Source organism: Malus sylvestris, chromosome 15, assembly GCF_916048215.2.
Source record: "Malus sylvestris chromosome 15, drMalSylv7.2, whole genome shotgun sequence".
In the NCBI taxonomy this organism is placed as follows: domain Eukaryota; kingdom Viridiplantae; phylum Streptophyta; class Magnoliopsida; order Rosales; family Rosaceae; genus Malus; species Malus sylvestris.
This window is the reverse complement of record NC_062274.1, coordinates 13,523,426-13,534,752: the sequence shown is the minus strand read 5'-3', so window position 1 is coordinate 13,534,752 and position 11,327 is coordinate 13,523,426. Positions and strand designations below refer to the sequence as shown.

General features: G+C 43.1%; 1 protein-coding gene and 1 long non-coding RNA gene across 2 annotated transcripts; both read left to right on the top strand.

The window, feature by feature from the left end:
• The first annotated feature begins 402 nt into the window (after positions 1-402).
• Positions 403-1,761, top strand: LOC126603656 (early nodulin-93-like). Its single transcript, XM_050270575.1, has 4 exons — positions 403-575; positions 1,156-1,217; positions 1,313-1,388; positions 1,504-1,761. The coding sequence occupies exons 1-4, from the start codon at positions 497-499 to the stop codon at positions 1,608-1,610; spliced, it is 324 nt and encodes a 107-aa protein (XP_050126532.1). The 5' UTR covers positions 403-496; the 3' UTR covers positions 1,611-1,761.
• Positions 1,762-4,178: 2,417 nt separating this feature from the next.
• On the top strand, positions 4,179-4,745 carry LOC126603658 (uncharacterized). Its single transcript, XR_007616318.1, has 2 exons — positions 4,179-4,586; positions 4,655-4,745. It is a non-coding gene; the product is annotated as an uncharacterized LOC126603658 (long non-coding RNA).
• Positions 4,746-11,327: the final 6,582 nt, after the last annotated feature.

The window sequence follows — 11,327 nt, the reverse complement described above, 5'->3', positions numbered from 1 at the left end:
GATGAAAGGTCCATGGAGAGTCTCATTTTTTAAGAGTCTCCTTTGCATTTCTTATTTTAATACAATCAAAATTTTTAATTACTGTACCGTCTAATAAACATTTATCATATGTTTTAAAAATTATATTATTTGTCAAATAAATAATTATAAAGAAATAAATTGATGACACCAGAAAATCCCTCTATATTTGATTTACATTGGTACCCTAAAGGCCTCAACCATCACTTGGTTTACCCAATATCCCAGACAAAACCATGGGCACTTGGAGGATAAAAAGCCTGAACTGACCAACCAACAACCAAAGGTGAAACTGAAAACAAGTGACTCGGACCCCAGAATTCAATGAAACCACTCACTCACTCACGACATCTGTGCTTCCTAAACCTTTATAAATATCTACCCAAATCCAACATTTCAATTCATCCAAAGAGTTTCAAAAACCTTCTTCGTTCACTTCTTCAAATACCTATTTTTTACAACTAGTTAATCTCCAACAATGTCAAAAAATATGGCTCAGTCTCCCTTTGAGAAGACCTCAATTGACCAACTGGCCATGGCTAAGCGCTATTCCCGTGGTATGCTCGAGCTTCTTTTCTCTGTGGCTCCGCTCTACTTGTATATTTGTCTTGCAACCGGTTATAAATTTCTTTTATTTTATTCCTCTCTCATCATATCATGTAACAAGCATTTTCCGAAAAAAGCTTTTTCCCTTCGACTAACTTCATTCATATAAGCATTATATTAATTAATTACTGGTTTTTTCTATTTATTAATTATTGGCTATATTTTATATTATGATGGCTTTTGAATTTGTCATGTGGTGATTCATGATGTTAAGCATCATGGGATTTCGGATTCCTATGAATTGCAGCATATAAAGCTCTTTACCATGACCCTCTCTAAAAAGCATATACATTTGCAGACTGCAATCTGCTAATAATGTGATTAAGATTTTGTATTGTTTCCATGTAAATGGCTTTTCTTCAGAAAATGGATAAAGTATAAGGTATCCTTTTTTTCAGTGGGGGACCGCACTCAGCCATATATCCCAATATTTTCATTTATATAAATTAATTTTCTTCTCTTTTCAAGTAATTCACTTTTACAATTTCTTCCGGAAGTGTAATTATTTTTCTTTTCTAATTGGATCATCAGAGGGTGTAAAAGCAGGAGCTAAGGCAGCTGTTGTTGCCACCATTGCCACTGCCATTCCAACTGTAAGTTTTCGATCTCATCATATTTCAGGCTCTATAAATTACTAGCTACTGTTTCAGGGTTTACATCTAATTTTATATATGCTTAATATATGCAGATGGCTAGTGTGAGGATGCTACCTTGGGCAAGAGCCAATCTCAATCCCACTGCTCAGGCCCTCATAATCTCCACAGGTTTTATTTAATCCTTGCCCTAATTATTTATATCACAATCTTCTTAAAACTTATTAATTACAGCATAATTATCATTATAATTGAGGGAAAATAATGTTAATTTGATGGCATGCAGTGGCTGGAATGGCATATTTCATCGTGGCTGACAAGACTATTTTGGCAACTGCAAGAAGGAACTCATTCAATCAAGTGGCTCACCATGGAGCAAGAATTAATCACTAATAACTAGCTAGGGTTTATGCTCTTGTTGCTGCATGGTGAACCCAATCATCTTTAAATATATAAATAAATAGAGATGTGTTTCAATCTAAAAGCACTAGAGCGTTTATGTACTAAATTTTCAGCACTAATTTATGAATGCAAATTTTATAAAGCTTTTGAGAGGGAGCTGTACGTAAGCCTCCAAGTCAACGTTGTATGTGCTTGAAGACGTCAATGGAGGCCTAATTGATGTGGAGATCAGTACATTTTGGCTGTACGAGCGCAAGCAGCTTCTATTCTTCTTCACTCGTGTGCAAGAAAGTGAGAGTATTAGCTATATGGTCCGGTTTAGAGCCTCTCAAAGGGTTGTATTGTTTATGTACGTGTTTGGATTGAAACTTGATTTTTGGCCCACGGATGGAGCCGGCCCAAAAGGAGGCCTGGAGGAATAGAAGATCAAGGCCCGGCCGAAACTTAGAGAAGCAGGAAAGGGCCTTTTCTGACTAGATACAATTCATAAGGGCCACTTGCCTACCTACCCAAGGACCAAGTGGTGTAGACTGATCAGACTGCACAGCCCATAAAGTACTTTATGGGGGCATTACATGTAATAAAACTGATGAGTCATTACCCTCAGACCGCATTCGGGCAAAGCTGTCGCTACAGGAGCCAAACCGAGTCGTCTATAAAAGGAGGAAGAGAAGACAGGAATAAGGACACTCAATCAAACAAACAAAAGCACAAACTCTGCTCAAAAAGCCAGATTTGCCTTTCAAAACGAAGCTGTAGTCAGCCCAAGCCTTCATCCCCCGCGGGATAATCCTTTCTCCCAACCTTTGTAATAGCTCTGCTACCTTGTTCGAACTTGTTGTAGTATCGATTCACCTTTTGTATTCTCCTTTCCCCTCTCCCCCTCTAAGCTTTCAGACCTTTGACAGAACTACAAAGATAGGGACCTGCAAGACGATCGGCCTTAATTGATAAAGTTTAATCTTGCCCAACCTGCTTTGCTCTGTCTTTGTCTTCTCTTTCTTTAAAGTCTAGCAATATGTTGTATATTTCCAGTTATATGCAAGTTGTTTCTAGCAAAATCACGATGACAAAGCTTTCTCAGTACTTGGATCCGATTTGAATATATCTTCAGTGTTTAAATCAGATCCAAGTCCTAAGCCCTCAGGCATGTAAATCTGATTAGTTTAAAAGTCCTTGACCTCAAGGCATAAAAAAGAACTTTATGTGGACTTAACTCATCCACGACAATCCTTGATAAACGAGAAGTCCGAAGTTACTTGGGGCGCAAGTAATCGACCTACCTCTTGGTTTTATTTCTATTATATCATGATTATCATAGAACGCTTAAGTATGGAATGGATTCTGATAGGAAGCCTCAAGGCCTACACCTAAGGCCCCACAAAGGCACTTATTTGGATTCATTCTATTCTGCGGTCTAGATGGTTTGAGTATAAGAAAGGACTCTAATGGGAAGCCTCAAGGCCTACACCTAAGACCCCACAAAGGCACCTATTTGGGTTCGCTCTACCTCTCAGACTTGGATAATCAGAAATATAATAGTTATAAGACTCCGACAACCATAAAGACCAAATATAATATGCTCAAGTACTGGTTTAGTTTGACAAGAAGCCTCAAGGCCTACACCTAAGGCCCCACAAAGGCATCTGTTATATCTAACACGGTTTCTCGGGCATATGCATATTCACAACTAAAACTTGACATCCATTCGACATCTGCCATGCTGAAGATGGCAGTGGCACGCCTGAGCACTAAAATGTTAACCTTGATTGTGAGCCTCAATGCCTACACCTAAGGCCCCACAAAGGCACCTCTAAAAGTTAACACTGTCCTTCTCTTTCAGCCTTGCCCGAAGAGTCTTGCCCGAAGAGTCTTTCCCAACGAGACTTGCCCGACAAAGCCCGACAGGAAAGCAGAAGCCCGACAGCAGCCCTCAACCGGCGCCGAACCTCCAGGGGAGCTGTGTGCTCGTCGGCCAGGAAACATCCCCGACGAGAATTCCTGCCACGAACAGTATGACTTTCTTCAGGTTTCACCATATGAGAAGTTATAATATATAAAGAATTTCATATCATGGTCATCGATCTGATTGCTTTTCGAGCTTCATAGTGTTTGTTCAAGTTCCATGCAAATCTTTGACACAACGATTTATATCTGCTCAGGCCTGATTAACTGGATGTATTTGAAAGCAAAGGGCCAGTTTGAAAACTTCAAGCTGATTTGTATACCAAGGAACAAATATATAGTAAACTAAATTCAAAATTGTCGTTGTAAACACGGAATTCCTGCAATGAATGAGACAAGAACACGTGTACAAAATAATATTTGTATTAATGATTTAGGGGTTACAATCTCTTCTACGAATTTGGCCTCTGATTCTATCTTTGAAACGTGTAGATGTAGTGTTGTTGATCCAGGGGCCGTCGAGGCTTGATCTTGGACGAACAGTTGATGAATGATGAACACCTTCTTCAAGGGCCGTCGGGGCTTGATCTTGAATGGGTGGAAGTTCTTCAAGGGGCGTTGGGGCTTGATCTTGAATGAGGATTTCACGAAGAACGAAGAGGGCTTTCTTGATCCTTCGGGATTTGCTTGAGAGCTTCTAAGTTTCGAGGCTTCAAGGCTTTGGTGTGGTGTGACTTCTCTTCCAATTTGGGAGTAGAGAAAGTGTATGTAAAAAATCCTCCTTTGATTCTTTGATGGAGGAGCCTATTTATAGGCTTTGGGAATGAACCACCACCATCCATTTGTTTTGGTGGATGTTGTAGGTGAATTGGTGGATTGTTGTAGGTGAATTTGGGTGGAGGTTGTAGGTGAATTTGGATGGATTGTTGTAGGTGAATTTGGGTGTATGTTGTAGGTGAATTTGGGTAGGTGAATTTGGGTGGAGGTTGTAGGTGAATTTGGATGGATTGTTGTAGGTGAATTTGGGTGTATGTTGTAGGTGAATTTGGGTGAAGGTTGTAGGTGAATTTGGATGGATTGTTGTAGGAATTTGGGTGTATGTTGTAGGTGAATTTGGGTGAAGGTTGTAGTTTTAATGCAATGGTCAACATTTATTTCACTAAAATTTCAATGTTTACAAATGTAATTTTAATGTGATGGCTAACATTTATTTCAACGAAATTTCAATGTCTACAAATGCCCCCACTTCAAGGCGCGTAGTATACATGTTCTTGTCACGTGTAGAAGATGCGTTTTGAAGTCCCTTAATGTAGATGTCGATCCAAGGGCCGTTGAGGCTTGATCTTGAACTGGTCTGGGAGTTTCTTCAAGTGCCATTAAAGCTTGTTCTTGAATTTTGTTTGAAATTTCTTCAAGGGCCGTTGAGGCTTGATCTTGGATGAAATTGGACCACAAGGAGCTTCACGTAGTAGACGATCCTTGGCTTTGATAATGGATGAATCGGCACGTATTTTGTTGTGCTTGTTGACTTTCCACATCTTTGATCTTGAACTAGGCTGGAGGAGTTTTCTGGTTTCCTCCAAAGGACTTTCCACAGACTTAATCTTGAACTGGATTTGACTCAAGGGTGGTGGACACTTGATCTTGAGTCAGGGTCGTTGAGGCTTGATTTCGAACTTAAACATGACCACGAGCAGTTTCAGGACATGCACGCTTTGAAAGATCAAGGAAGTTCGCAACATTTTCATATGAACCCTGAGCAGTTTGGTCAACAGTATGATCTTCAAGATTGATGGGCTCTTCTTCCAGTTGGTGACTTGATCTTTAAGGATTATCGAGGCTTTGCTCTTCGGTGACGGTGCCAGCGAAGGGTTGTTAAAGCTTCTCGAGCCTTTTGGTTAGAGCAACGCTGTCCAGCTTGGATCTTTACTTGAACTCCTCCGTCTGGATTGTGTGGTTATGCAGGGAAGGGCTTCATGCTTCATGATTTATTCCAGCTCGTTGTATTGCATTCTTCTCTGCTTGTTTCTTTTGCATAGCTGAAGCGGTGTGCAACCTTTTGCCTTTAAATGGTTCTTCGGAGCACAATCTCTCAGCGACTCACCCATGCTTGGCAGCTTCAGTGCAAAGCGCCGATGTTAACAGATCCACACTCCTGAAGCATTTGCTGAGGGAATTCGAGACATATCAGCAGTTGAAGATGAGCACTCGAGAGCAACGCTAGGTAAGTAACCAGGCAAAGGTTCCGGGCAATCAGTTCCTGGTCGGACATTTAATTTCAGGTTCCGACTGATTGCATCCTTTCTCCTTGTTCAGCAGGCAAGAGCAAGGGCAAATGAGAAGATGGGGGAAGAGCATGATATGAGATACCTTTGCTTTCGACCCCAGTGATATGAGATACTTTTGCTTTTGAAGAAGTAGCGGACGATCAGCACATGCATTCGTCGTGCTTGTCTCCATATGCTTCGATGCATCATCTTCATCTGCATCATCTTCACCTGCATCATCTGTTTTCCAGGCAGACGTGGTATACGAAGAGGAAGCAAAAGATGTTGAGGATGAGTACTTGAGAGCACGGCTAGGTGAGCAATCAGGCAAGGTTCCAAGCAGTCGGTTCCTTACCAGGAGCTTGAGTGGAGGTTCCGACATATTGCTTTCTTTATCCTTGTCTTTGCAGTGAAGAGGGAGGACAAAGAAAAGGATAGGGAGAAAGCATGCTATGAGATACTCTTGCTCTCAACCTCAATGATATGAGATACCTTTACTCTGGTGTGGCTTGGTTGAAGAGGCGTTTCTAGGGAGGAAGAAAACTGAGTTTTGGTTGCAGATGCCCTCGGCGAGGAAGAAAGGTCAGGCTGGATGTGTTTTCAGGGAGGAAGAAACTGAGTTTTGGTTGCAGATGTCTTCGGCAAGGAAGAAAGGGGTCAGGCTGGATGTGTGTCTTGCTATGGGATGGAGGTCGAATTATATGGTGAGCTCTCAACATCAAGTGGCAGGGTGAGCGTGGCCTTGTCACCCACGCTTGTCGGCAGAAGTGCGGTAGTTGGCATAATGGACCTCACGCGTTTTCAACTTTGTCAGTGATATCTGACAAAGTTGCACGTGATAGCCGAAAGCTGAGATTGTGTCTGAAAAGTGTCGACGGACTTTACGCAGGAAAATCCAGGTTTTGAAATTCGGAGAGTGGTGTCTCTTCGATTTACGAACGAATGGTTGTGCTGCCTCTCATTTTTAAGAGGTGTCAATTGTATTCAACACGCACAATTTGAAGATTGCCTGCCCGTGAAAAATTATCTCTGCTACTCTTTGCTTCATCCAACCTTTTTCTTTTAGTATTTTTTGAAAATGGCTTCCCCTTTTAACATTTCCTTAGATTTGAGTCTTAGCAGTGACACAGGTGCACCGCGTCAGGGTAATGTATGGCGCCCGTCTTTTTTTTCTTCTAATGGCCCTCTTACAGTTGAGGACTCTGTGATGAGGGATGCAACCACGGCTACGGTTGTAGCTAGAAACCTCATCACTCCTAAAGATAATAGGATACTTTCACGACGGTCCGATGAGTTAGCTGTTCAAGAGTCCCAGGCTCTCAGTGTCCAGTGTGCGAACTCTGTTTCCAACATGGGCCAACGCTTACTTGCTCGAACTCGCCAGGTTGAATCATTGACAGCCTAGGTGGCGGCTCTTAGTCAAGAGATTAGGCAGCTCAAGCGTGAGAATAGAGAGTTGCATGTGCTTGCAAATAGTTATTCGACGAGCATGAAGAGGAAGCTTGATCAGCTGACGGACTCCGAAGGTCGAATTCAAAGTGACCATCGGAAGTTTGTGGATGTATTCCGGAGGCACTTTTTGCCTTCGTCATCTGGAATTCGACCAAGTATTGAGGCTCCGAATAAGCTATCTTCAGTGCCTCCCTCCTTTAGGGTTCCACCGAGTACCAAGGCTCCAAGTACTGAGGCTTCACACAAGTGACATTCGTGAAGGCTTTTTTTTTTTTTTTTTTTTTTTTTTTTGGTGTAATTTCTCGGAGATATTAATGGACATGCCTTATTTTATTCAGTATGTTGTGTTGAAACGCAAACAAAACGCATATCTGACTAAGATGCATTACTTCCTTATGCACCCACTTCCTTTTAGATGGTGACTAGTGCACCCATTTCTTTTTAGATGGTGACTGGAAGCATCATTTTGTCATCACCACCCATTTCCTTTTCCATTATTGACTTGCGAATAGTAATACACACTCGTGAGTGGCTTGACGATAGCACAGTTGGTTTTTTTTTTTTTTTTGGCATTCCTCACTGCATTGCGTTCTTCTCGCATGCGGACCATCTTTTCACTTGCACAATCACCTTATCACAATCTTCATTGGATGCGGATTGCTTTTTTACACAGTCACTGTATCGCATGCGGATCACTGTTTGCACAGTCACTGCACTACGTGCAAACCGGTTTTATTTGCAGCCTGTTGAGACCAATATATATATACACACGCATTCATACACACATGCATACATACATAGGGCATTGCGTAGTCTTTACATAGACACTGCACCAGCTTACTGCCCTGAATCTTAACTGCACTCTCCTGTTTCTTTGCTGCGACGTGCTCTTCTCGTCTGCCGTGTGGTGAGCTCGGTGTTGGACAAAAAGTGGTGCAGCTTCTTCAACCCCATCACCCTGCAGTCAGTCACGTCTATGTTCATCGTGTTCATCCGAAGTCTTCACTGCGGCAGAGGAAAAGCTCACCATCATCAAAATTAGGGCAGCAACAACAAACTTCATTATCCTACAAGCTTCAGGGAGAGTTGCATGAGAGTATGAGGACGGAAGGATGAAGGACTGCAGCATAGTTGCTACAACCGCTCGGGCTTCCGTTTATCGTCCTCGATGGCGCTGCAAATGTTTCCACCAATGGAGAAGAGGAAGGAGGGCGCTGCCTTCACTCTGTGAGGTATGTTTTATTGCTGAGGACGGTTTGCCGCATATATAAATATATATATATATATATATTTTTATTTTTTATATAGTGCTCTGTCAGGCTGAGGTTGCTAAACCGGCGAAGAACCTAGGAAGGCATCAAAAGTCTGCTCTGCTTGACTCGGTCAGAGAAAGTGAATGCGAGTGCAGGTTCGAATGACAAGGCCGAGTTGCTTTCCCCGTCTTCAACCGCTGCAGCTTCATTCTTGTTGCTACAGGTTCGTCTTTGCTGTGGCTTGGAGAGAGAGACGTCGCTGCAAAGGAGAGAGAGAGAAACACCACATCTGGATTCAGATTTTGTGCATCTGCAGGTCTTCCTTTCGTTTGTGGGTGACTGTGCAACTTTTATGAGAGGAAGAAGAAGAGTCAGCGGAAAAGAAGGTGTTTGCAGACGAGGTCGCGTGGCTGACTTGGAGGTCCACTTGCTTCGGGTGTGCGCACCATGTGTTGCAGGTGGGGTTTTGCTGTGTAATGCCTTTTGGTCACAGTTTTCCCTTGGTGGTGACGTTGGCGTAGTGCTCACCTTTGTAATATGGCTTTGTAACCAAATCATTTCTTTAAAGAAATAAGATATTCATATCTTGAATTGCTATTTATTCTTCAAAGTGTTTGTGTTTTTGTTGGTGATGTGACTGTACTTGAAGTTTTGAAGTTTCAAGTTGCCTACGTACCCCCGGTTAATGAGGGATCAAGTCATAACGTAGTTCAAATGAACGATGATTTTTTTTTTTTTATAGTGATTTTGATGATGATTTTGCCGTACACAGTTTATGCTCTTGCGGGCCAGGAGCTTTGTGCCGTGTGCAGTTTAGGCTCATGCAGGCAAGGAGTCTGGTCGTCGCCTTTTTAGGGGTAGTAACGCTTCAAGAATCTACCATTGATGGGACCGATCTTCAAGCCGTCTTCTGCCATGATTAAGTAGGTGCCGTTCGTGTAGACCTCTTGTATTACGTACGGTCCATCCCACTTTGATGTGAACTTGCTTTTTGTCTTGTGAGTCGTGATGATAGGCCTTCGCAATGCAAGGACGAGATCTCCAGTTTGGAAAGACCTTGGGCGGACCTTCTTGTTGAATGTCTTGGATAGCCGCGCTTGGTAGCATTCCAAGTGTTGTTGAGCTTCGAGCCTTCTTTCGTCGAGTGATTCCAACTCTTGAAGGCGCAACTTTGCATTATCTTCATCAGTCAAGCCTTCTTGTATAGCCATCCTAAGTGAGGGGATTTGACTTTCTAGCGGTAGAACAGCTTCCACGCCATATACGAGAGAATAAGGGGTAGCTTGGGTAGGAGTCCTATGCGTCGTCCTATATGCCCAAAGTGCTTCGCTTATTCTTTCGTGCCAGTCTCTCTTTGTTCGGTCGATCACCTTCTTTAAGAGGTTACACAATGTTTTTTTGAAGGCTTCTGCAAGACCGTTGGCCGGAGCATGATACATGGAAGACTTGTGCTGCTTGAACTTGTATTTCTCACAGAGCTCGTCTACAAGTCGGTTGGAGAACTGTTTTCCATTGTCAGTGATAATGTAACGAGGCACACCATATCTGTGGATGATATGCTCTTTGATGAAACGGACAACAGTTTCCTTTTTTACTTCCCTTAGGGGTATGGCTTCAGCCCACTTGGAGAAGTAATCTGTTGCAGCTAGGATGTAAGCTTCTCCTGCAGATGACTTTGGAGTAATTGGTCCCACAACGTCCAATCCCCATGCATCGAATGGCCATGAAGCAGCTGTAGGGTGTAACGGTTCAGGTGGTTGATGTATGAAGTTGGCGTGGAATTGGCAGGCTTGGCACCTTTTGGCATGTTCCAGGCAATCCTTCACCATGCTTGGCCAGTAGTAACCCATTCTTTTGAGCTGGAAATGTAGCTTTGGTCCAGATTGATGTGCCCCGCACACGCCTGAATGTGCTTCTTCCATGGCTTGATTGGCTTCTTCCTCACCTAGGCATCTCAGAAGTACTCATTCGAAAGAGCGCCGGTAGAGTGTTTCTTTGTAGTAGAGGAAGCGAGGTGCTCGTCGACGTATTTCAGAGCGGTGTCTAGGATCATTTGGAAGTTTCCCATACTCCAAGTAGTCAATCAATGGTTGTCTCCATTCTTCAACATCGACCGGAAGTACCGAGATGACATTTGTATCATCTAGTAGCATTTCGGTGGCGATGGGGATGACCCATCTTTGGAAAACTGGCACATCTGCAGCTTCGTCTTCTCCTAGTGTCATACTCGAGGCCAGGTTAGCGAGAGCGTCTGCCATTTGATTTTCTTTTCTCGGCACATGTTCTAGTGTTACGGCCTCGAACTTTTATAGCAGCTGAGTTGCCAGTCGGAAGTACGGAACGAGATCATCTTTCCTCACCTCGTATTCAGTCAAGAGTTGACTAATTATGAGCTTAGAGTCGCCATATACCTTAAGGGTTGTGATTTCCATGTTGATCGCCATTTGGAGCCCGATGATTAGTGCTTGGTACTCAGCGACGTTGTTGGAGCATAATTCGCTTAGTTGGAATGAATAAGGTAGTATTTGCCTTTGTGGCGACATGAATACTACTCCTGCCCCCGCTCCGTCTGCTCGTGCGGATCCGTCGAAGAACATCGTCCATCTCGGGAATATGTCAATGTAGAATACCTCCTCGTCAGGCAAGTCGTCTGAGATTTTCCAATCGGCTGGGATTGGATGATCGGCAAGGAAGTCCGCTAATGCTTGTCCCTTGACGGCTTTAGCTGGGACATAAATGATCTCGTATTGATTGAGAATCAACGCCCATTTAGCTAGTCGCCCTGTCAAAACTGGCTTGGACATGACGTATTTAACCGGGTCAGCTTTAGC